A 26,651-nucleotide genomic window follows, 5' to 3' on the forward strand; every position below is an offset into this window, starting at 1 on the left:
ATTGGACATATGTCCTACACATTTATTTGGCTGGCAGGCTAGCAAAAGCTAATATTTTAAAGTTTAATCCAGTGAATCAAGTTGAAACAGGCTTCAGAGTTACCATGTATAAAGTACACTCAAAACAACACGTGGCGATTTCATGGCACTTGTTCAAAATAAAAAATGTTTAATAAGCCATTTCCTGATTTCTCATTTCCATACGTTCCTCTGCTTTAGTATCACTTTGTTTAGCAAATTCATTGCTCTTTGCATGTTAAGCTGGCTTCTGTAGAGCCAAAACACAAATATTTGATGAATACTGGGAAATGATAAGTCAAATATTCTGTTTTACATTAAAAGCTGTTGTGAACTAATGTACATCTATTATTTTAAAATCATTACAAACCCCAGAATTCACTATCCTGGGATACATGCAGAGCCATGTGTGTAAAAGTCGCATCTGTGTCATGCAAGGTGCAGCTGCAACAAACATTCAGCCTTACTAATAGATGAACTCAGAACAGATGTTCACTGCAATTCACCAGTCGTAAAGAAGAGATCCCAATGAACCACGGTAGGATTAAGCCTTTTCTCCTCACAGTGCTTAGCCATTTTTGTAGAGGAAAAGAGTGGTTCTTTTGAAGCCAGCCTTTCAATTCAGTATTCATGTGTCCCTAACAATTACAACTCTGCAATCGGTGTCTATAGAGCTGAGAATCCTTTAAAGGAAAAAGCAGCACCTTCTTCCACTGTCATATTCTTGTCTAGCTCACATAACCCAATGTGTTAGAGGAAGCTATTACCCTTCCTCTGGAGGTGCTGCAGATATATTACAACTCCACCTAGTGCTCCTTCTCTGCTTTGAGATTCACCTACCCCTGGACTGGGCCCTGGGCTACAGCATCCTGTGTATCAACCATGCTTATCAGGCAGGTCTGAGTGAGTTTGGCACCCATGGTTCTTCCCTTTTGGAGTCTATGACCATTGGTGTATAGTGACCAAACAGCCTTTTTAAACCAAAGGATTGTTTATTTTAACAGTAGGAACAAAGCATTTAGACAAAAAAGAATTAAAAAAAAAAAACAGTCTACACTCGTGTTTAGTCTTACCCAAAGGCTTCCCATCTCCTGATGCTGACCTGGGCACATGGTGACCTTCTTCAGACACCTCCACAGGTGCCTCACTTTGATTATCCTGGACAACTACCCCAAACACCTATCCTTGTCTCCTGACAGAGTCCCTTCTTTAAATTCTGTCTCAGTGTTTTTGGTTTCCAGGTCCTTCCCTATCCTGGCATTATCTCTTAAGTGTTTGCCAAGAAGCAGCTTTCATCTTGAGCCATTCCTCCCTTTCCACTTGTTTACCCTTACAGTCCCCTATTACAAATACATTCACATAGTAAACATCCCAATAATCAGGTCAACATACTGCATTTGTAATTTACTGAGTAGCTCCACTTCCACCACAATAACCATTAAACTGTTTTAATTACTACAAGCAAAGAAAATGCCATCCACTGAAAATAAGGGAGTTAGCTGCACAGATTTGTTATGAAATGTTTATTGTTCCATGCCACGTTAAAGGAGAGCGAGCTCTGGACATTCAGTGTTTCACTTCTCTCAAGTGAATGCGCTCAAATAACCCTCCATACTCAATACAACATCTGCTGGGCATCATGAGTCCCAACTCTAGATGCACAAAGTAAACAGTTTTTTTTTCTCACTGTGCAAGTTCTGATTTTGGGGCATTTTTCACAGAGATCAGGAAGTCCTCTCCTTCAAACCCCAGATCATAGAGTTATTCAGTTTATTTTAAATGTATGCAAGAATAGCTGAAGCAGCCAGATATCAAAAGGGTTAAATGCTGAAGTACTTCTGGCAGCCCTCCACTCTGCTACTGCTTGAGACAACTTTTTCCTTCTGAACCTCAGCTTTCTGCAGCATGGCAAAAAAAAAAAAAAAAAAAAATCTAATTCCCACAGCTTTCATGACAATTCACTGGAAGGCAACAGTGAAATTTCCACAAGTTTAGTACACTCTCTCATCCATCAGTAGCGTACCATTGTCTGATACCAGCTTTTTCCTTAAGAGGAATTTTCCAGGAGCTTGGTCTATCTACATTCCTGATCTCTTCAACCAAATGAAGTATGTAAGAGTACCATAGTGCATCTGTATTTTAACATGCTGGCTGACCAAAGAGTCCCAGCAGAAGAGAAAGACACTCCACAGACAAGTGCTTCTTGAAAAGAAAGTGAAATCCTGGAGAGTATCAGATACTGGACAGAAAAAACACAATTCATCATAAAGACCAAAAATGGGTTAAAACCTTTATTTCTTGTCTTCTGAAAAGCCAATGTAACTTGCTCCATTGTTAAGAGTCACAGTCTCCTGTGGAACCTGAAACTGAAGCTTTAGCTTGACTTCCAAATGCACCAGAAATGTATCATTGCTAAAACTTTTCAGCTGCTGTTAACCAGTGACAATAAGCAGGTTCAATGAATCATGTGATGAGGGAAGAGTCTAAATCAGTACTTTACAAGTGACTGATTCAAGGGATATTTGCACATTAGAACTGGCTGAGGACAAACATGCAAAGTCACATTCTGCTTAGCTTGGTGGGCTATCTTGATGGTGTCATCCCCATGCACCAGCTCCCAAGAGTGAACAGTTGAGATTCCATCAATTAAAAACAAAAATTCCAATCCTCCCATTAAACAGAAGAATGATGAGAGTCAGTAGAAGGGGGAAGGGTTAAAGAAACAGGCAGACAGGGAAGAAAAAGAAGGAATGAAGAAAGTGAGTTTTAAGTTGCTCCTTTCCCTCAGTGTGGCATGGTACCTTTTCAGCAGCAGTTTGGGGACCCTTTCAACCACTATCACTGTAAGATCTAAAATGGCAATTGTTTAATTTGCTATATTTAGTTTTTACAACAGTGTTATCTTTTAATCTTGAATTGCTGATTTCAATGCCAGTGGAAGTTATACAAAGTTTGCAGGCCTTCCCATTATAGACCCATTTTCAGATGTTTATGAACTTTTATTTCTGACTCCTATTTAGGATAGAAACATTTTATGCTCCGCCTCGGCCCAAAGGTAATTTTGTTGCAAAAATACATTTTTCTTTCTCTCTCTTTTTTTTTTTAAAAAGTTGCAACAGTATAACAAATATGCCATTTACCTATACGTTTCCCCATCTCACCAGGTACAAAAAGCCCAAACCAACTAAACTTGGTTTTTAAGTGAGGGGCAGGACCTTTGTTAAATTTTAAAAATTTCATCTTTATATTATGAGTGTTTGAAAGTGACATTCTACGCATACACAGTAGACAATCAGAAATTAACCATGGACAATTAAGTGTAAATGAAAAATGACTCACTTGTGCTTTAGAGTTTCAAGTGAGATATTAATCTGAAGACAAAACTGTATTAACATAGGCTAGCTTTCTGGGACATACGTTTAGACTCTTAATTAGTACAATCGCTTGACTATGAAGTTGCATTAAATACGATTTCACTGTACTGCTGTGGCACAGCTAGGAAATGAGACTGAAAATGTGTCTAGTGTAAGCCCCTATTTCCTCTGGTTTGCAAGTGTGTCAAACACTTCAGAAACTTTACTTTTTTGGATGCAACATAAAGTATATTTAAGTTCAAGAATGAGCCTGGCTACTGGAGTTATTCAAGTCCAATACACTTTTTCAGGCTTAACTCATAGTTTAAATTTCAGTTTTCAAATTTGTGATGACTAACTCCTAATGAGACCAGTCATCATTTATAAGTAAGTTATAAGCATCTGAATATTCCAGTGGTCCTTAAGCTTCATTGCACCCACAACCCCCTTCCGAGAACAAAAATTACTACACTCCACCTCTAACAGGTCAAATCCTCATACAATGTCCATACATGTACTTCACATATCCTTTTTCATTTTTGACTGAAAAATCCAAGGAAATCCCATTAATGCAGTGGTTCTCAGCCTGTGGGCCCCTTGCAGCCCAATCTGCACACAGCTGCAGCCCATGTGACATCCTCAGGGCCATAAAGGTAGTATATATATTGTGTGGATGGGACCTACATAAAACAGTGAGTGAGCTGCTTACATGACCCAGAATGATAAATAGATTGAGAACCACTGCATTAATGCAATATGAAGGCCGCACAGTTAAACACAAAGATATAGAAAATGCAGAGTTAAATTACACACTCAACCATAAAGGTGACCTGCAAAGGAAATAAAGTGGTCTGAAGCCCCTTTTTTCTCCTTTTTGTAATGTACAAAGACTCAAAAGGTTTCCCAAGATGACTTTCTGGCTTGTTTTTTCAGTTAGAAATTTAGATCTTGTCCACACTGACAGACCATAATAACTAGAGAACTATGACATCACAGGAGAACTGAGCAACTGAGATTGGAAGGGATTTTTAGTCAGGTTGTTTTAAAATTTATCATCCCTTTAACTCCAATATGTAATGAACACTTGGGAGAAAAGATACATTTGTAATAAGATTTGTCATTCTTCAGTGGTAGTAAACAAGAGTCTCATTAACACCTTAATTCTAGGTCCCCACCCCTCTAGCACTATACCCCCGCTCCAACTAAGACATAAGCATATAATATATATCTGAGAGTCTCCAGCAAAACACAGAGACCAGACTTGATATTTCTGATAGTTCTAAGGTTAAAAAAAATCAGACTACACCTTTCTTTCAGGCCTTCATTATACATCATAAGTAAGGCTATGTTTTAGTCATGGGTATTTTTAGTAAAAGTCATGGACAGGTAACAAGCAGTAAAGAAAAATTCATGGCCTGTGACACATCCATGACTTTTACTATATACCCCTAAGTAAAACTTGGGCCAAGGCAATCCGGGGGCACCGCAAGTGATGGCCCAGGCCCGGCTCCCCAACCACTGCTGGGGGGGGGGGAGGGGAGGGGAAGGGAAGAGAAGAATGCGACCTGGGACCCCTGCTAGTGCTGGGGGGAGGGGTGGGTGCCAGTGTGCGGCCTGGGACCCCCACTGGTGCTAGGGTCGGGGGGGAGGTTGGTAGGGCTGGCAGGCTCCCTACCCAGCTCCGACCAGCATGTTCCTGCAGCTGCTAGGCAGAGGGACCAGGAAGCTCTGCGCGCTGCTCCTGCCACATGCACTGGCTCTGCAGCTCCCATTGGCCAGGAACCGCAGCCAATGGGAGTGGCGCCTGTGGGCGCAGTTAGCATGCTAAGCCCCCAGTCCCTAAAACGTAAGAACGGCCATACCGGGTCAGACCAAAGGTCCATATATCCCAGTATCCTGTCTTCCGACAGGGGTCAATGCTAGGTGCCCCAGAGGGAATGAACAGAACAGGTAATCACAAAATGATCCATCCCGTCGTCCATTCCTGGCTTCTGGCAAACAGAGGCTAGGGACACCATCCCTGTCCATCCTGGCTAATAGCCACTGATGAACCTATCCTCCATGAACTTATCTTGTTCTTTTTTGAACCCTTTTATAGCCTTGACCTTCACAACATCCTCTGGCAAGGAGTTCCACAGGTTGAATGTGCAATGTGTGAAAAAATACTTCCTTTTGTTTGTTTTAAACCTGCTGCCTATTAATTTCATTAATAGGAGCTGCAGGGACATGCCGGTGGGAGCCAAGGAGGCCCGCCCCTGCCTGAGATAAGTGCCAACCCATACCCCAACCCCCTGCCCCAACCCTGAGCCCCCTCCCACACCGGCAGCTGCAGAAGTCACGGAATCTGTGACAGACACACAGCCTTGATCATAAGTAAAAAAGGGCAAACCCAGTTTTTAAAAATATCCTACAGGTCACGTTTAACTATTCCCTCTTGTTTCTAGCATTACAATACTGTCTTTTGTAGCCCCTGTCTATTTCTCAAACAGAATAAGTCTTCTCTGAGCAACTTTAGAAACACAGATGTAACAAGTTGTAGTACTGTGTACTGTAGTAATACAATTAGGAAATATCTGTACACAAAGTAATTTTTGTATTAAATGCAAAAAAGTAACAATGCGAAATTAAAGTTGCAATATCAGGGCACTCAAGTCACACTGGAAAAGTTAACTGTCATATTAAACATCTTGTATATTTCATGGTATATCTTAAGAATGCTATTTTTAGGGGGGGTGCAATGAATAAGGGAAAGGATAGAAAACTGTATAAACATTGAAAGTGCTTGTGATAACACTGGCAGAGCAACATTAAGGGGATTTTGTGACTCAAGTGTCTGATCTTCCAAACTTAATATTGCATGAATGCTAGTTTCTTTTTCCAAAGGCAAAAAGAAAAGTAGGCTTCTTGTATGGCTTACAAGCACTAATGACTGAAGGCAAAGCATATGTATTTTGTGAACCAGTAACTGAGACCTTAGGCTACATACAAATGCAAAGAATCAATCATTAAATGCGAAGTTACCATCTTCACACATTTCCACTGCAAGCACTTTGTCTTGAAGTTTCAGATATTCATGTCTTTTCCCCCCAAACTTAGCAAAGCACTTCATGCTCATTTAAGACCTTATTTACACATCAAGTTTTAAAGTTCAGCTGCTATCCCCCCACCCACCCACGTTAGCCCACATAGAAGAATCTTTCTTTTAAGATAAGAAAAGGACTTAAAAAAAAAAAAAAAAAGAACACCTTTCAGAACTTCTTACTGGTGAAAGGTTTTTACTCAAACTTTCCAAAACATTCAGCTTCTGGCAGAAACCAGAGGTAAAATTTTAGCTGAAAATATATCAATGACTAATGCCAGATCAATGGCGGGATTGGATTTAGAAAGAAAGCTACTTTGTAGCTTCGAAGGGGTCACTACCTGCATGACTGACAGGTTCAATGTATGAGGTCAATTTTCAATTCAGAGATGATGGAAAAGCAAGAATCAAAATTTAATAATTAAATCTACAACCCAGTAGCATTTTAGTTGGAACTGCAGTTTTAACATTTTTTCATGAGAAGAATATCTAAACCTGTATGAAACTGCACATGAACTATAGTACACAGTTTGTCTAGAACTTTATGGATATTAGGTTTATGAAAACTGACAAAATTTAACATCTACATAAAAAGGACTTACTAATTATACTGAAAAGAACAGTTAATAAAACTATAGTAGTACTTGTACAAGAACATCTGAAAATACATTCATCCCATAAAATTAGGATTCTATTACAGTTGCATGATAAAGCACACAAGCTAGAAAATACAACAATTAAGGCTGACTTCGTAATTTTAACTGCCTTCTTATGTGCTAGTTTTGTATTTGTGATTGATATCAATCATGAAATACAATACACACCTTCTTCAACCTTAACCTTCACAATCTTGCTATCAGGTGCACACAGGCAGACCTCTGTGCCTATGCACTGAAATAAATGAGCCCATAGATACACATTACACTAACTTTTTTTATTCTTTTACCCAATACTAGTTTTACTGGCATAGCAATTCCTTATGTTTTTTATTGATAGTGTAAGTTCACTTGTTTTATTTTAATAATTCTGCCATCTCATGGTTCACCCTGCTGGTGTGTGATATCCCTTCTCCCACTCTTTGTAAACTCTGCAGGGTAGCAGCAAACTACTACTCTATGTTTGTGCAATGCCTAGCACAAATGAGGCCCTTATTTTGGTTGGCCTGGAGGCACTATTGTAAGAAACATAATAATAATACTAATAATTCTGTCTGCACCCATTAACTATACATTTTCTTGGCAAGCTACAGCACAGATGCTTGCACCTCTAAGTACAATTCCAAGTATGAAGAGCTTTTTGAGCTAAACATTTTGGTGACCTATACACTGCAGAAAATTTACACTTCTGCTCAGTTGAATACCTAAGATGCTCATTATATATATATGGTTTACTGTGTACTTTTCAACTAAGTGATTTTCATGAACTGTTTGTCTGTGTATGGCAGACAAGCAGTCATTACAAGATGCTGTACACATTTATCTAAATCAGCAGTTTCCAACCTGTGGCCCGCAGACCCCTGGGGGTACAGACTATGTCTAAGATTTCCAAAGGGGTCTGCATCTCTATTTGAAATTTTTTAGGGGTCTGCAAATGAAAAGTGGTAGAAAACAACTGATCTAAATAAAAAAACCTATATACAGTATTGTATTTAATAGTATGTGATAATTCAATACCACCATAATGCAAGTACATAAGGACGCACAGTTAAATTCCACATATAAACTTATTGTTAGCATTTATTGACTTAAATCTTTAAACATGCAACAGCTTCACTCTCCAGGACTTCAGAGGTCTGCTGGCTAGCAAAAACTACCACTATACCATGCAAGTTACACAATGTGATCTATTTGAATAAGGTCACCAAAATATTCTAGTCAACACATCTTAGGTGGGAGCCTCTCTCCTGCACACAATGAGCTGTGTGGCTGAGAAGGATGCTGGCATCTTCTTATACTATAAAGCTAAGGTGAAACTGACTATGGGTAATTTCCCCAGCCCCAAGCATCCCTGTCAATGCACAGTAATGTAGCTGACTGGACATTTCCATGTACTCCCAGGTTCACTCAGTAGAAACATGTAAGTGTATAATATTTGTACTATCATAGGGTCTGGGGTCCCAGCCCTGCAGTAGAAACCCATTATGCTAGGTGCTGTTCAATCACTGAACATAGTTACTTTCATGCATGCTTTGAGCTACAAAAGGATTTTAAGAGGCGAAAAACTCAAAGCAAGTTTTCCTATCAAACGAGGTTAGGCACAGCTCTTCAGTTAGCTCTATTTCCATGCCAAATTTCAAGCTATCCATTTTGGCTTTAGGGCTGGTTCATAAAGAAAAAACGAGAATTTCAATATGGAGAATTTTCCCCCCGTTTTCACATTCCAGGGCAGCTAAAGCATTCATTGCTCAAAGTTTAAAAAAAATAAACTTTAGAAAGAGACTAAGCTTGGGAAATTTCTATCTGAAACATGGAAAAGTTTCAGAAAGTTTTAAGCAACTGAAAAAAAGTGGAATCATTAGGCCAATTTAGCAACATGATCACTTAAAAAAGCCTAAACATTTAATAGATTGGGAGTGACTAGATAAAATAATTTACATAAATGTTCAATTATGCTTCATACATTCAGAAAACAGCAATGATATTCCCGTTACACATTCCAGCAACCTTAACTCTGACTTAGAAGGCACTAACTCAACCCACATCACTAATTATGTTCTTTACATAGTAAAATGTGAACATGTATTAGTGGTGTATACGCTAAATGAATTCATAAGCACACATTGCAAATCAGCACAGAATTAATTTCCTGCATGGTAGGTAGAAGAGTGACTTATTTTAACACCCAGCTGGACTGAACTCTGAAGAGGCCCCTGGTTTCTCCCTTCTTAAGGTCTCATAATACGCCTGGGATCTAAGGCTCAAATTGCTTGTTAATAACATTGCATCTTACAATCCTTCCTTTTCCTCCTTGGCTATTTATTTGTCTGTCTACAAACGGCAACATAGACTACTGCCAATAGGAAGTTGCAGCACATCATTTTACTAGAGATGTCCCAAGGTTTTTTGGGCACAAATGCCTACAAATCAAAGTTAAACTGAATGCTGCAGCAGAGAAAACTGAACTGTTTGTGCATGTATACAGTCTCTGCATTCTGGGTTTGCTGGGAGATTTTCATTCTGTGAGGCTCTGTCCATTTCAGCCAGCAAAACACTATGTAATACTTTGTTTTATAAAGTGCTTCAAGAGGAAGCAGGAGTAAGCCTCTGTCATACCCCTGCTCCACCATTGTCAGCCCTGTGTATCCATGTGTCAGCTTTTTGCACATAATGTTTCTACTCCTCCTATGCTGCCCCTTACACACTAAATGCTCTCCATGATTTGATCCACAAGGGCGCTACCTTCTCCTCCAAATCTCTCCTCAGTCATCTCTGCTGCAGCACCTAGAAGAAACCTACTGTCATCCATGGAGAAGCAGATGGGGCTAGATGACAACATTTACAATAGAAGGTAAATACATATGCATATACAAATATATACATTGGAATGCATCCATCTCCCTCCCTTTCATGTATCACACTAGGGCCTGATCCTGTAATATGATTTCACAGAGACTGTTGAGAACCAGGGCCTTGTAGCTCTTCAAGTCCAGGACTATGTTTATATGGAGCCTACCTCAATGGAACCCCAATCTTGAGTGGAACTCAATTAATTGCAATATTAAACAGCAAACAAACAAGAAATGTTATCTTAAAATGGAAGATGCATCAGATGGAAGGCTGCCTTAGGGAAAGTCTCCCTTTCCCTGACGCCACATGTTAATCATAAGGAACAAATCAGAATGAAGGAGGCATTCAGATCTTACCTTTACCAGCTACTTTATGCACACATCTGAAAGAAATTAAAAGTAAATATAAGTGACAGATTTCTGCTGCCATATTACACAAACTAACATTTAACCCCATTAAATTGGAAGGTGATCTCAATTTCCAAACTGTGTGGGCAGTTCCTAGAAAAAAATAAAATAAAGGTTCCCTTATTCTTGAAATGCTAGTTTTTAACCACTTTCAAATAAAACTCCATTGCATCCCTCCCTCACTGAATAACATCTATGGCTTTCTTAGGGTGATACAAAAATGCTTTTTGAAATGCATCCTAACAAGAGAACTCTTACAGCTATAGACTTGCCTACATGAAAAAGTCAAACAATTCTATCCGAGGCATGAACTGAAACCTCAACCCGTGCAATTTTATCACACAGACAAGGCCTAAGAGCCTTCATGCATCTTTCAAGCCAGCGTACCCCTCCTCCCCATCCCCCCAGCACTACAAGTTTCTGCCAAATTATCACCATCTTCATTCAATGCCTTTGACTAGCAATTCAGTTTTTGCAGAATGGAAAAGGCTGCGCTCTTCCGAGGAGAAGACCCTCTTGTACTGTGAGTGCCCATGAGCACAGAAAAGTGAAGTACAAGTAGATGATGATAAGGCTAAAGAGCAGAGTCTCCCCCCTCCCCCAGTGTGCGCGCGAGAGTGAAGGGGAGACCCAGAGACATCCCCCCCCCCGTGTGGTGAAACAGGGGAGACCCAGAGCCTCGTGTCGTCCCCCCCCCCCAGTGTGTGTGTGTGTGTGTGTGTGTAGGTCCAAAGTCTCCCCCCCACCCCGCATCAGGCGATGTCCCGGTTTCTCCTCCGGGCCCGGTACTCACACAGGGCGCGAGGTCCCCTTCTTGCCCCCGGCTCCCTGCGGGGCGGCAGCTGCCGGCGGCAGCTCGGGCGGGCGGGCGCCGGGGCTGCTCCTGCGGCGGCGGGGGTACTCAGCCTTCCTGCGGCGGGACGCGGCGGCGGCGGCGGCGGGTCCCCCCACAGCTTCCCCGGCGGCGGCCCGGCTCCGCTCTCGGCCTCCCCTCAGCACCCGGCTGCCCCCGGACTCCTCCCCCTGCTCGGGGGCGGGGGCGGGGGCGCGTCGGCGGCCGACCGCAGCGGAGGGGGGCCCCTGGGTCTCCACCTGCTCCGCTGCGCCCCCCGGCAGCTCGGTCCCCCCCGGCATCGGGGCGGCGAGCGGAGGGGGCCGCGGCGGTTGCTCCTCCTTGCTCCTCCCCGACGGCGCACCGCCGCCCCCCCCCCCCGCCCTACGCTGCCGCGCCCGCTGAACTGCAGCCAATTAGGAGGCGGCGTCGGCCTCAGGCCGGAAGCAAGACTCCACCCTTTCCCCGCCACCCACCAATCAAGCAGCAAGGGCTGGGGCGCGCCACACCCCTCTCCAGAGCCGGCCACTCAGCAGCCTCGCCTAGCTTCGTCCGCGCGCCGCTCCGTTGACCAATCGGCGAGCGCCGCTCCGCGGGAGCGCGCGCGCGCGCGCGCTGTCGGTGTGCCCAACCGTGGCGCCCGCGCGCCCCTCCCCCCTTCCCCCAGCCGATTAACAGTCGCCTCTCGCGCCCAACTCGGTGACCTTTTCACCCACTCTGCCCGGGAACCCCTGTCGCGCGCGGCTCGGGGGAGGGTGGGCGCGCGCACCGCGCAGGCGTAATCGCGTCGCCCAGTCTCTGCTGTTACGATCGTGCTTCCTACCGCCCCCGCCGCAGCCTGGGCCCCTCTGGTCCCCCCGAGTCCCTGGTCCGTGGGAGAGGCCGCGAGGGAGCCGGTTGCCCCCGAGACCCTCCCTCTCTGGCTCTTGCACCGTTCCCGCCACACGCGGTGCCGGAGCGGGGGAGGAGTTTTTTTGGCTGTCGCTTCTCCTTTAAGAAAAAAAAAAAAAAAGCCCTGTCGGGCGGCGGGTGAAAGTCGGTTACAAAATGGCGGCCAGCGCAGGGGGGGCGCGGCTTGCTGAACGTTTATCCACTTCCGCTCCCGCTCGCGCATGCGCCCTGGCTCCAAGGTAGGGCATTGTGGGAGTTGTAGTCTAAGAATTCAAAGGCTGGGAGTCGGCGCGTAGGAGACATTAACCTGGGAGCTGCCCCGAAGGCTGCTGGGAAATGCTCCTGCTGAGGTCATCCTTGCACAAGGTCTGCCCCTGGGGGCAGTGGTAGCTCCCAGAACATGTCTAACCTCCTTTGGCTGCAGTCCCTGGGGCCTCCCACCTGGTATCGTCCTGGGCACAGGGTTCATGCGGGCGGGGGAGGCAGCTTCCCCTGGCAGTGCCTGTGCGATGGGACTATCTTGGTGACAAATGAGCACGACTGCTGCGGCCTGGCCCAGGGCATGGGGCACAGCACTTGCACAATGGTGCCCTAGGGCAGCCAGCTCCACAGAGAGCACCTTCAAGCCCTCCAACAGCTGCTCTCAGAGAGAGACTCTCCTCAGTAGCTGGCCAATGGGGCCATGAAGGGGCAATCCACCAAGCACAGGCTTGAGCTGGCCTCTGCCGCTGAGCATGAGCACTGTGTCAGCAATACTACCCATGCTGGTGTAGCACCAACAGACCCCGATCATTGGTGAGCGGGATCGAACCTGGGACCTCTGGAGCTAAATGCCAACTGACTGTTATCTAAGGCTATAGAGCAAACTCATTAATCTCTCTCTGTAAGTGGTCTCGGAGCCATTAGATGGGACAAAACACCACTCCCAGGAGGTGTGTGGGTTACACTGGCACAGACATGGCTTCCAACTAGGCCCAGCATGGCAGCTCCATGGAAGTGCCCCCTGGCAATATCTTTCAAGGCTCAAACCTCAGCACAACCTCAATACTTTTCAGGTCTCAGCTCGTGCAGTAAATGGAACCAAGCTCTGGATTATGTGACAAGGCATCGCTTCCCTTGAAGAGGTGTTAGGTGAGCGCAAGAGACAGCAGCCTTCAGACCTATTTCTGCTGAAGATCCAACTCCAGGCAGCTTTGTGCCAAAGTCTCCACTGCCTTCCTTCCCTGTAGGTTCAGGATAGGAAGACCAATCCAAAGAGTCTCAATGGCAGCATATGCTCTCGGACCTTCGGTTAATTGCTAAGGCTGCATTGAGAACCATCCTTTGTCCTCAGTTCACACTCTCTGTTGAACTCCAGTGTGCTTGGGATACTTCTTGGACCGGATTTGACTTCTGCACCCCAAAAGCCAGCTCACTCATCACATGAAGCATTGGGTTAGATGCTAGTGCCTCCTGTGCAATCATTATCAACATCCTTTAAGGCAGTGTCAACTATCCCAACTTCCTTATCAGTGTAGCGTGCTCAGTCAACTGACTGGAAGCCAGGTGACATTCTGGGGGTTGGTGGCTGTTACTGTGACACATCTGCAATAGATGATTCATCTGATATTAAGTACGTCTCTAGTGCAGAGAAACAGCAGGACGGTTATTTTGCATTAGAAAAATCTGACTTTCCCCCAGTTTTTGAAAAAGCTGGCTAAACTAGCTGATTTTGATTTGATTCTGCTGCAGGAATCTACAAGGAGTATCACTGATAGGTACCTGGATCACAAGCCTCCCTCCAACATTGTTGCCATGCCCTTGCCCGCTATCTTGGACAAGCTGGTGAAGAGAGTGTGACAGACACCTCACACTGCAGTCCCTGTCTCAGACAATGAGAGAAAATACTTACTCTTTGAGGACACTGTTGGTTACAACTCTCAGCTCCCACATGAGCACATGGTAGTTGGGGCAGTGATGGTTAGAGAGACGATTGATCAAATGCATGGTGCCATGACCCAGAACCCTGCACTTTGATGCTTGGATCCATTTGGATAAAGGGTGTACCATTCTGCAGCCACAACTCTTTGTATTATGAATTACCAGATAAACATGGCCAAACAGCAAGTTGAGCTTTGGAAAAAGGTTCTACCCTGGTTAAGTCCCTTCTCCAGGATCAACACCAGGAGTTTCAAAATGAGGGCATGGACCTGACTTGGCATCAGGTCTGAGCAACCTTTGATACAGGCAATACAATAGCGAGAGCTGCTGCCTCTGGAGTGGCCACTCATCAATCTGCTTGGCTCCAGGCCTCTGGCTTCCACCACGAGATCCAGAAAAATCATGAGAACCTACCCTACACAGGAGAGAACTTTTTTGGGGGAACAGATGGAGGTCACTTTACAAAAGTCAAAGGAGAGGCAGGCCGCCCTGCAGCTTCTTAGGTTTGTGTACTGCTCCTGAGGGCCCCCACCTCCCGCTCCATGGGGTTCAGAAAGGGGAGGCTCCTCTTTGTAAGCCAGTTTTTATTTCCACATTTGGTTTCAAGGGTGTGCAGTACCCCTCTATGCAGGGTGCCTAACCTCAGAAGCAGAATTTGTAAGGTACAGCATCCCCTTTCTACAGACATCAAAAACCAAAGGGAATTTAAAGAATTCCAGAGCATTTAGCCAGCTAACTACTTTCAATAGCCTGGCAGGATCTTTGTTTGGTGGCAGCAGAGTTGATAGCCTTTTATTCCCAAAGGTCTCTGGTCACTTTGGATGCATAGATCCTGTTCTGTTCATTCCCCCTGAAGCACCTGACATGATACTGGGCTAGCTGGACCACTGGTTTGACCTCTTATGTCCTGAGCATTGTTTGGTGAAGCCACTTTGTCAGGTTTTCAAAAACCCTCCAGCTTTCTTCCCTTGAGAATGCTCTGGGGTACTGTCTTATTATGAAGAGCTGCTGCAAAAAATCCAGTCCCTCCTGGAGAAGAGAGCACTCGAGGCCATGCCATTGTATGAAAGAGGGAAGGGGCTTTATTTCTTTTGTTCCCTAAATATCAAAAAGTACATCTGAGGACCCAAATCTGTATCTGGCCAAAAGACTTGAAGATAGTCATCCTGGAAACCATCCCACTACTTACAAGCAGGTGCCTTCTGTTAGATGATCAGGACCTTGCAGAAGCTCTGGCTCTGTCTGGGCCAGGGCAATTTTCTGGCTCCACTTGTGTCAGCAATGTTGGGAGCCCTAATATAGAGGATGGATAACTGGCATTTTTATAAGTAATCTGCAAAGTTTTTTCTTTGTTTGTTTGTTTTCAGTTTGAGACTCGTGGTCCATAAAGATGCACTTCTGTCCTCATTTTTTTTTTAACAAAATCCTTCCTGTTACACATTTTGAAATTCAAAATTTTTCTCCCTCTCAAGGAAAATCTTAAATGAGAATCACTTACGTTACAGTTATCTCTGGCATCACTGCTGTTTTCCAAGCAGATACAAATAATATGTCTTTCTTTAAAGGTTTGTGAGGGAAATTGACCAGTACAGCAATTTTAAAATAATATTCTGCTACAGCTGTTCTGGAATAACTCTCCCATGCGAATACTCTCTATACCGAAATAAGTGACTTCTAGAATAATTACTCTGTTCTGGTTGCAGAGTAATTATTCCAGAATAGGTTTCAGAGTAGCAGCTGTGTTAGTCTGTATTCGCAAAAAGAAAAGGAGTACTTGTGGCACCTTAGAGACTAACAAATTTATTAGAGCATAAGCTTTCGTGAGCATCCGATGAAGTGAGCTGTAGCTCACGAAAGCTTATGCTCTAATAAATTTGTTAGTCTCTAAGGTGCCACAAGTACTCCTTTTCTTATTCCAGAATAAAATCACTCATTTGAGAATAGAGTGTCTACAAAGGGGGTGTTATTCCAGAATAGCTAAATTATACTAGACTAGCTCTGCCGATCAATTTCCCCTACCTAGATAAGATCTAGGAACACACTTTCTACTTAACACACAGCTACATTGTCCTGCTTAAAGCTATTACAATGCTGCCTCTCAGCAGATTGGGGGTGGAAAAAAGATTCAAATTGCAGCTCAGTAATTCACATGTCCATAGGATCTGTGATGTCTTTATTTTGCAGTAAGCCAAGTTGCTGCTGAGGGCAAAAGGGGGTATCAAAAGGCAAACTTCAAGGAGGAATAAAAGACAGACTAAACTTCTTTTTGCCTTGTTTTTAATGTATTAGGATTTTAACACAGGCTAATGTATGAGAATTAGAAACATTCCAAAGAGCTTTGTGTGTCACCTTTTACACTGTTTTGAATGTCAATTAAACCTACCTATGGTTTCATAACATGGTGTTTATAAATGCCAGCACCATTTGATCTACACTACAGCTCCCAAAATTTCTAACATCAGTTAGACCCAATAGGGACATTTTTAGAAAATATTCCTAGTATAACAGGGCCTTACTTACACATAGGGATACTTCTCAGCTAATGGATGTCTCTCCAGATTCATGGTAGGAAAACAACACAACCAATTTCATGTCTGGTGTTTGTTATCACCTAATGTGTTGACATGAATGCTTGTGTAGTTGTAGCCTGTCTGTGCAGAGGGGGGATGCATGTGTTCTTCTGTTTAGACAATTGGCTGGTCAAGGTCACTATTCTGGAAAGAATCAAAAGATAAAACCACTGTTAGAGACACTAGATAGTTTAACACAAACCCCAGAGTACCAACTCATCCCCAACAGGAACCTACCCCAAACCTTCCCACCCCAGGATAGAATCTAAGACAGTAGCAGCCTAGGGGACAGGATATCATAGAATATCAGGGTTGGAAGGGACCTCAGGAGGTCATCTAGTTCAACCCCCTGCTCAAAGCAGGACCAATCCCCAACTAAATCATCCCAGCCAGGGCTTTGTCAAGCCTGACCTTATATCCAACCTAAACCTCCCCCACTGAAACTTGAGACCATTACTCCTTGTTCTGTCATCTGCTACCACTGAGAGCAGTCTAGATCCATCCTCTTTGGAACCTCCTTTCAGGTAGTTGAAAGCAGCTATCGAATCTCCCCTCATTCTTCTCTTCTGCAGACTAAACAAAGCCAGTTACCTCAGCCTCTCCTCATAAGTCATGTGTTCCAATCCCCTAATCGTTTTTCTTGCCCTCCGCTGGACTCTTTCCAATTTTTCCACATCCTTCTTGGAGTGTGGGATCCAAACCTGGACACATTACTCCAGATGAGGCCTCACCAATGTTGAATAGAGGGGAATGATCATGTCCCTCGATCTGCTGGCAATGCCCCTACTTATACAACCCAAAATGCCATGAGCCTTCTTGGCAGCAAGGGCACACTGTTGACTCATATCCAGCTTCTCATCCACTGTAACCCCTAGGTCCTTTTCTGCAGAACTGCTGCCTAGCCATTTGGTCCCTAGTCTGTAGCGGTGCATGGGATTCTTGCATCCTAAGTGCAGGACTCTACACTTGTCCTTGTTGAACCTTATCAAATTTCTTTTGGCCCAATCCTCTAATTTGTCTAGGTCCCTCTGTATCCTATCCCTACCCTCCAGTGTATACTACCAGTTTAGTGTCATCTGCAAACTTGCTGAGGGTGTAGTTCACACCATCTTCCAGATCATTAATGAAGATATTGAACAAAACCGGCCCCAGGACCGACCCTTGGGGCACTTCACTTGATACCGGCTGCCAACTAAACATGGAGCCATTGATCACTACCCGTTGAGCCTGACGATCTAGCCAGCTTTCTGTCCACCTTATAGTCCATTCATCCAGTCCATTCTTCTTTAACTTGCTGGCAAGAATACTGTGGGAGACCATATCAAATGCTGTGCTAAAGTCAAGGAATAAAACGTCCACTGTTTTCCCCTCGTCCACAGAGCCAGTTACCTCATCATAGAAGGCAATTAGATTAGTCAGGCATGAATCCATGCTGACTGTTTCTGATCACTTTCCTCTCTTCTAAGTGCTTCAGAATTGATTCCTTAATTTTCCATGATTTTTCAAGGGACTGAGGTGAGGCTGACTGGCCTGTAGTTCACCGGATCCTCCTCCTTCGCTTTTAATTAAAGATGGGCACTACATTAGCCTTTTCCCAGTTGTCCGGGACCTCCCCTGATGGCCATGAGTTTTCAAAGATAAGGGGCAATGGCTCTGCAATCACATCCGCCAACTCCTTTAGCACTCTCGGATGCCGCGCATCCAACCCCATGGACTTGTGCTCGTCCAGCTTTTCTAAATAGTCCAGAACCACTTCTTTCTCCACAGAGGGCTGGTCACCTCCTCCTCATGCTGTGTTGCCCAGTACAGTAGTCTGGGAGCTGACCTTGTTCGTGAAGACAGAGGCAAAAAAAGCATTAAGTACATTAGCTTTTTCCACATCCTCTGTCAGTAGGTTGCCTCCCTCATTCACTAAGGGGCCGACACTTTCCTTGACTTTCTTCTTGTTGCTAACATACCTGAAGAAACCCTTCTTGTTACTCAGAACATCTCTTGCTAGCTGTAACTCCAAGTGTAATTTGGCCTTCCTGATTTCACTCCTGCATGCCTGAGCAATATTTTTATACTCCTCCCTGGTCATTTGTCCCAACTTCCACTTCTTGTAAGCTTCTTTTTTGTGTTTAAGGTCAGCAAGGATTTCACTGTTAAGCCAAGCTGGTCGCCTGCCATATTTACTATTCTTTCTACATGTTGGGATGGTTTGTTCCTGAAACCTCAATAAGGATTCTTTAAAATACAGCCAACACTCCTGGACTCCTTTCCTTCCCCTTCATGTTATTCTCCCAGGGGATCCTGCCCATCAGTTCCCTGAGAGAGTCAGTCTGCTTTTCTGAAGTCCAGGGTCCATATTCTGCTACTTTCCTTTCTTCCTTGTGTCAGAATCCTGAACTCAACCATCTTATGGTCACTGCCTCCCAGGTTCCCATCCACTTTTGCTTCCCCTACTAATTCTTCCCTGTTTGTGAGCAGCAGTTCAAGAAGAGCTCTGCCCCTAGTTGATTCCTCCAGCACTTGCACCAGGAAATTGTCCCCTCACATTCCAAAAACTTCTTGGATTGTCTGTGCAGCTCTGTATTGCTTTCCCAGCAGCTATCGGGGTGATTGAAGTCCCCCATGAGAACTAGGGCCTGTGATCTAGTAACTTCTATTAGTTACCGGAAGAAAGCCTCGTCCACCTCATCCCCCTGGTCTGGTGGTCTATAGCAGACTCCCACCATGACATCGCCCTTGTTGCTCACACTTCGAAACTTAATCCAGAGACTCTCAGGTTTTTCTTCAGATTCATATCGGAGGTCTGAGCAGTCATACTGCTCTCTTACAGACAATGTAACTCCCCCACCTTTTCTTCCCTGCCTGTCCTTCCTGAACAGTTTGTCTCCATCCATGACAATACTCCAGTCATGTGAGTTTTCCCACCAAGTCTCTGTTATTCCAATCACATGCAAGGGCTGGTGTCAGCTTGAACCATGCAACAAATATTGAGTTTTGTGGCTGCCACAATATTGTAGTGCCCATGGTACATGTCCATGTAAGACCACTTTAGCGGACCCTGAGATCCCAGTAGAATGTGGACTTTCGTATTACAAGTGATGGACTGTCTCCGGGCCTCTCTGGCCTGGTGGGGGTCTAGGCCCAGTCCTTAATCAGGAAGGTCTTTCAAACTCCTAACGTTCAAACTGTAGTGACCATGTATTCATCAAAGCTGAGAGACAGAGTCTATGCCTGCCCAGAAAACTCAATCTCTGTAGGAAGAAAGTCTATATGGTAGTGTTTTGGAGACAGGCATTAAGGGTTTTCAGAGATGCCAAAAGGTGATCCCAATTCATATGGACAATATATGGCTAAACTGTGCCTTAATGAGACAGTCATCATCCTGCCATTCTCTCCATGCCTTTAAAACCAATGAGGGTCGTCTTCTCCTACCTGCTGTTTAAAAGGCTGTGGCAGATTCCATTAGGACTCTTCTAAAGGCCATAGCCCAGATTTTTGCTTATTTTCACATCACTTCCCTTGGCATCCTTCTCACTAAGAAGACAATGACTAAATGACTGATTGCATTTGGCTCTGCTGTGACCTGGCTTGAAGTTAAAGGGGCATATCAAGACTCAAAGATGATTCAGAAATAGATGTATTCGAGGTAGCCCCATAGGCCTTGTTTCATATTCGTACAAAGCACAGTTGCTTGGATTTGTCCTCTACTAGGAATTGCACATGGTCCTCTATTCCCTTCAGAACTGGATTGCAAAATAGGGCAGCCCCAATTATCCTGCCCTCTAGCATCTTTGGGTCTTTCAGCACATCTGATGATCCTGTGCTGTATGCAACTGCCTGAATCTGAGGTCACTAGGCAGAAGTTCAGCACTGCTGTTTCAAATTTGGTGCCTTTGGCAGCAAGGTCAGGGCAAGGAATGGCGCAAAATGGTTTGGAATGGTAGTAGTCCAAACCAAGCCCTGCTATTCCATGAATCTCACTCCCAGCCACCTCCTCTTGGATCTAAGAGGGATATCTTTTTGAGATGGTGGCTTCTGACTTTTCATTTTCTACCCAGGCCCCCTGGGTTAACTTGTCTTATATATTTTCTTAGTTAAATTAAATATTGTGGTTGATTTATTTTGAGGAGAGTCAGCTTTTCTGCTTAATCAGGAACAGCCAGAAAGGGTCAACATTCAGCAGCCAGGGACTGGGTGGGTGCAAGACCAGGGGTTGTGTCTCATGTTGCTAGCCTCTAATGCTCTTTTTAGGGACTAGAAGAAATGAAGAACTGGGCCATTCCATCAGTCTCCTACTAGGGAGCTGAGACCTAGAAATGGGATTCTTTTAGAAAAGCAGAACTATAAAGTAAATCCGCCCCTTCCCCAGGTTGTGAAGGCTCTGCATAGACCAATAGATAGTTGGGAGCCTCAAGGAGGTGTGGACCTGAGCAGATTCCCCAAGCACTTTAGACAAACTCACTGGTAAGGATAAAACATTAAAATAAGTTTATTAACTATAGAAAGATAGATTTTAAATGAGTATAAGTGTTAGGCACAGAGGTCAAAATTGGTTACATAAATAAAAATAGAATCACAGTGTAAATTCTAACTTTAACAGACTAAGCAAAATTTGAATCAAACAGCTTTTCTCACCCCACTGGATGTTCCAGGCAGTTTACAGTTCTTAATACACAGTCTGAATTTCCTTCTCCGCCTGGGACCAATCTCCCCAGTTCAAAGTCTTTGTTTTCCAAATGATCTTCCAGGTGTAGAGATGGGAGAGGAGAGAGTCCAAGTGGTGATGTCATTGACCCTCATTTATACTTTCTCTCTGCTAGAAAGATCCTTGCTGTGACATAGGTGTTAGGTAGCACCCATTGTGTATGTGTCCTCTTGGAGGAGTCTCGGGGAGAGTGGATTCTTCTTGATCAAGACATGTCTGGCAGGTCTTGATGTAAATCGGTCTTGTCAGTTTTCAGAGGGGTAGCCGTGTTAGTCTGTATCAGCAAAAACAATGAGGAGTCCTTGTGGCACCTTAAAGACTAACAAATTTATTTGGGCATAAGCTTTCATGGGCTATAACCCACGTCATCAGATGCATCTGATGACGTAGGTTTTAGCCCACAAAAGCTTATGTCCAAATAAATTTGTTAGTCTCTAAGGTGCCACAATGACTCCTCGATAGTCTTGTCAGTGTTAGTTTCTCCTTTGTTGCCACTGAAAGTCTGGCTGTGGGCATTTCCCACTTACCATATATTTCAGTAACAAACATATAGCAGTACTTCATAACTTCACATACAATGATAGTACAGACAATCCAACAGGATAGTAATGTTCAACAGATCAAGACTTTTTAAATGATACCTCTCAAGGCGTATTTTTTACAAAACATATGAATATGGGGGTGCCAGGGTGCTTTTCTGAGGTACAGAGTGTCACATCTGGGCCTTACATTTAAACCTCCCCCCATCTTCGAGGGATGCCCTCTGCCAGCCTGGGTTTGTTCAGATGGGCTGCATAGAAACCTGCCATGAAGTTAGGGGAATGGACTTGAGACACTGGTTCACAGAATCGCTCTTCTGGGCCATAGCCCTCCTAATCTACAAGGTACCCCAGTGGTACCTGTGTTTGATTTTTCGAGTCCAATATCTTGTGGCTCTCAAACTCCTTGGATCCACACTGGAGGGGGTGGTAGTTGGGCCTGGTGTGTGAAGGGGTTGTCCACGTAGGGTTTTAGCAAGGGTACATGGAACATTGAGTGTATTTTGAGGGATCTTCGTAATTGAAGCCGCAGGATCACTGGTTTGATTATCTATGGCTCAAGGTATCAGTAATCCAGTTTATGACATGGCCTGTGTTTGTGGAGGTGTTGGGCTGGGAGCCACACTTTTTCCCTGCTGGGGAATGCCAGGCCTTCCTGGTGTATCAGTGTATCGCTTGTAATCTTCCTTGGTCCTGTTCAGATATGCCTTCAGTTCTTCTTGGACCTGGTTGATCTGGCATACCCAGTCGGCAGCCACAAGATTGGTGAAGGTGACATGTATGGCAGGGAGAGATGGGGGTGGAAGCCACAGTTTGCATAGAACACACATTGCCTAGATTTGCTGGCTTGGACTGACCATCAGTTTATGGGTGATAGGCGATAGATATATAAGCATGAACCCTGAGCTAACATAGGGTTTTGCGCCAAAATCATAACAAAAACTGTGGACCCCAATCAGTTGTGACTTGCTCCATGAGTCCATGGAGATGGATGACCTGAGTCACCAGGAGCTGGGCGGTTTCTTCTGCAGGTGTGCAATGGGAATGAAGTGGCCATTTTTGGCAATTAGTCAATCATGGTAAGGATTACAATATGTCCATTAGATACAGGGAGCTCGACTTTAAAGGCTTCCCAGGGTCTGTATGACACTGTGGAAAAAGAAAGATGACCTTGCTGCGGCGTGGGCCAAGGGATGTGCTGGCCGCTGCTTCCTGCAGCCCCCATTGGCCTGGAACGGCGAACCATGGCCTTTGGGAGCTGCGATCGGCCAAACCTGCGGATGCTGCAGGTAAACAAACCATCCTGGCCCGCCAGCGGATTTCCCTGATGGGCCATGTGCCAAATGTTGCCCATCCCTGCACTAAGGTATCACCACTGATGTATCAACACTGTTGCAAACATAATGTATCAACACTGTTGCACGTTGTGATAAATCTCATACAAAGTATGCCTTGTAAGGTAACATTGGAAATGTTGTAATCTGTTGAACAATGTTATTCTGTTTATATGTATGAATTATCATTGTACATGAAGTTATAAATCTTTGCTGTGTGTTTGTATCTCAAACATGTTGTGTTCGTGGGTAACATCCACAAGACAGATTTACATCAAGACCAGCCAGCCATGGCTGATGGACCATTAAGGAGAATCAACTCTTCCAATGGACGCCTCCTGAGAACACATCAAAGAGCATATGGACAATGGAGGCTCAGTGACTCAGCAGGGCACATTGATGATGGGATCCTTGACTCCATGTTTGAGACAGTAACTTTTCATGCACATGGGCTGAGGATATAAATGGTGAGATCATCCCCTAATCTCTTTATTGCTCCACAACTCTGGACTATGATTTCTAACAAAGGGAAGATTTGAACAGTGGACTGAGGACCTCCAGTCTTTTGGGTGATCAAGAGAAATTTACTGCAAGCTAGCAGATTTAACAGCACTACTGTTATCCTGATCCACAAATTCTAAGATCACCTGTAATGTGAGATCACCTGATATGATTAATTTAATAACTTTCTTCTCTCTTATAATAATAAACTTTTAGTTTAGTTTACTAAAGGATTAGCGACTAGCATGGTTTTTGGGTGAGATCCAGAAGTACATATTGATCTGGGGTGAATATCTGGTTCTTTGGAACTGGAAGAACCTAATATATGTAATTTCTTGTTTTAATAATAATTTATCACAGAAAGCTGGTTTGTCTGGGTGGTGCCTGAAGGGCTAAAAGGCCCTGTCTTTATGGGACTGAATGGGACTGTCCGTGACTGCATAACTAGTGCAGTATTTTGGAAGCACACATTTGTTACTGGTTTGGTGAAATCTTATGATAGAGTATACCCACCAGTTTTGGGTACATGCCCTGTTTTCTGGCAGTCTGACCTGAGATTGGTGCTTTTAGATGTGTCCCATATCAGGCAGCATGACAATCTGTATGGGGTTTCAGAAGGCATTAGGGCACTGAGCAGTTTTGAGTGTGGCATCTTGGTGTGGCATCTCTGACAAGAATCAACATATGAGTGGGTCATGCTCATTTGGGGCCACCAGAAGGAGTAGTCAGCAAAATGGAAGGTCTTGAGGTGACCCAGATGACGGCGAACAGTGAATCATGTGACAACCATAGTGCTTCTAATTGAGTGGGTCCCAGGAGAACATACAAGTGGCCCTTGACATTCTGGACCTGGTGTTGCCCATGGTTTGCTGCCTCAGGTTCCTTGGGAGGGGGCTTCTTTCCTGCAGCTGAGTGGATCAGTGACATGAGGTCTTGGGGAATTACAGCATCCAGGAAATTCCAGGGTTTAAGAATGTGTGGGGCTCAGCTTGGGGGAGGGGAGAGGGGTGCCTTGGCTGGTGAGATATTCCTCTTTTTGGGACAAGGCATTAGTGGTTTTGTTCTAGGCCCCCAATTGTTACATGATGGTGCAACTGAAGTATGTAAAGAGTAGGGCCCAGTGCAGCTTCCTCTGGTTCAGCACCTTGGCTTGGAAGAGGTACTTTAAGTTTCTATGGTTTGTGTCAGAGTAGCAGCCGTGTTAGTCTGTATTCGCAAAAAGAAAAGGAGTACTTGTGGCACCTTAGAGACTAACAAATTTATTTGAGCATAAGCTTTCATGGAGCTACAGCTCACTTCATTGGATGCATTCGGTGGAAAATATAGTGAATACAGCATCCAATGAAGTGAGCTGTAGCTCACGAAAGCTTATGCTCAAATAAATTTGTTAGTCTCTAAGGTGCCACAAGTCCTCCTTTTCTTTTTGCGGATACAGACTAACACAGCTGCAACTCTGAAACCTGTACTGGTAAAGATCATCTTGAGTTGTTCAAATGCTCATTGTACCTCCTGAGACCAGATGAAGGTGGTGGTTTTGCAAAGAAGTGCTGTCAATGGGGCAGTTTGGCCTGAAAACCTACAGATGAATTGCCTATAAAAGTTAGCAAACCCAAGAAAGCATTGTAGTTGCTTGATGTTTGGGGGTGGGTGGGGTGCCCAGGTCTGTTCCACCTCCACCTTCTAGGGATTCATTTGGTGTCCCTCAGAGGAAAGGAAGGAAGGAAAGTAGCCCAGGAACTTCATGGAAAACTGGTTGAAGCTGCACTTTTATCAGCTTTCCATATAGGCTGTGTTGGCTGAGCCATTCCAAGACCAACCAGATGTGCTAGGTGTGTTGCTTGGGATCCTCGGAAAAGATGAGGATATCACCTAGATAGACTATGATGTATTGGTCTAGGACAGGGATCGGCAACCTTTGGCATGTGGCCCATCAGAGAAATCTGCTGGTGGGCTGGGCCAGTTTGTTTACCTCAGGAAGCAGCGGCCAGCACATCCCTCGGCCCACACCGCTTCCCGCAGCCCCCATTGGCCTGAAATGGTGAACCGCAGCCAATTACAATTGGCCAAACCTGCGGATGCTGCAGGTAAACAAACCATCCCGGCCCGCCAGCGGATTTCCCTGACGGCCGCGTGCCAAAGGTTGCCGATCCCTGGTCTAGGATGTCAGGGAAGACCTCATTCACAAAGTGCTAGAACATTGCAGGGACGTTTGTGAGGACAAAAGGCATTGCCAGGTAATTGTAGTGGCTATACTGGGTTCAAAAAGCTGTCTTCCACTCATCCCCAGTTAGAATCCAAACTAGATTGTAAGCTCCCCACAGGTGAATTTTTGTGAACCCAGTCCATTCATACAAAGTCCAGTAGTTCCAGGATGAGTGGAAGGGGGTACCGATTCCTGATTGTTGCCTGATTGAGGGCCCAGTAATCCACATATAGGCGCAAGGTTCCATCCTTCTTTTTGACAAAAAGAATCAGAGCCCTACCCGGAGAGGAAGATGGCTGGATGAAACCCTTGGCCAGGTTCTCCTGGAGATAGGAACACAGGGCTGTCAGCTCAGGTTCCATCATTGTGTAGATACAGCCAAATGGCATCTTGGCAGTCATAATGTCAGTGTGATGGTAGGGTGTCAGCATTCTTCTTCTCGAAGATGTCGAACTCACTGTATTTAGGGACAGTGTCAAAGTCTACTCTGGTCTCATCTTTCCCATGTCCAGGGCCTGGTGTGTAGTGTCTTGGTTCTGGGATTTGTTAGGTGGTGCATGAAGGCAGACTTGCTGGCAGAACTTGGAGCAGAAGCTAACCTGGCGTTCACACTGAAGGATGTGCAGATCATGAGCTGCCAGCCACAAAATGCCAAGGATTATGGGAAAGTGTGGCAAGTGAATCATCCCAAACTGAAGCATTTCCCAATGGTCCCAAATGGCAACTTCCAGAGGAACTGTCTTCTCTGTCACTGGCCCCATTGACAGGAGTGAACCATCTATAGTTTCAACTAGGTTGGGGA

The 26,651-nt window shown here is 44.6% G+C and overlaps 1 protein-coding gene and 1 long non-coding RNA gene across 4 annotated transcripts in view; one reads left to right on the forward strand and one right to left on the reverse strand.

Moving 5' to 3' along the window:
• ZFP91 (ZFP91 zinc finger protein, atypical E3 ubiquitin ligase) overlaps positions 1–12,242 on the reverse strand; it is a 30,825-nt gene extending 18,583 nt beyond the window's left edge. For 2 of the 3 annotated variants that reach the window (XM_038405977.2, XM_038405976.2), the window contains exons 1-2: positions 11,157–11,895; positions 10,313–10,338 (exon numbers count right to left, since the gene is read on the reverse strand). In XM_038405977.2, coding sequence (XP_038261905.1) covers positions 10,313–10,338; positions 11,157–11,497 — 367 coding nt within the window. In that variant the 5' untranslated portion in view covers positions 11,498–11,895. Of the gene's footprint in view, positions 1–10,312; positions 10,339–11,156 lie in introns of all 3 variants that reach the window. The other variant, XM_043516003.1, reaches the window with a different exon arrangement.
• A 7,161-nt stretch (positions 12,243–19,403) lies between these two features.
• LOC122460537 lies at positions 19,404–23,871 on the forward strand. The gene is made up of 2 exons (XR_006281905.1): positions 19,404–21,511; positions 21,735–23,871. It is a non-coding gene; the product is annotated as an uncharacterized LOC122460537 (long non-coding RNA).
• Positions 23,872–26,651: the final 2,780 nt, after the last annotated feature.

The sequence above is a fragment of the Dermochelys coriacea genome, chromosome 6 (assembly GCF_009764565.3).
Source record: "Dermochelys coriacea isolate rDerCor1 chromosome 6, rDerCor1.pri.v4, whole genome shotgun sequence".
NCBI lineage: Eukaryota > Metazoa > Chordata > Testudines > Dermochelyidae > Dermochelys > Dermochelys coriacea.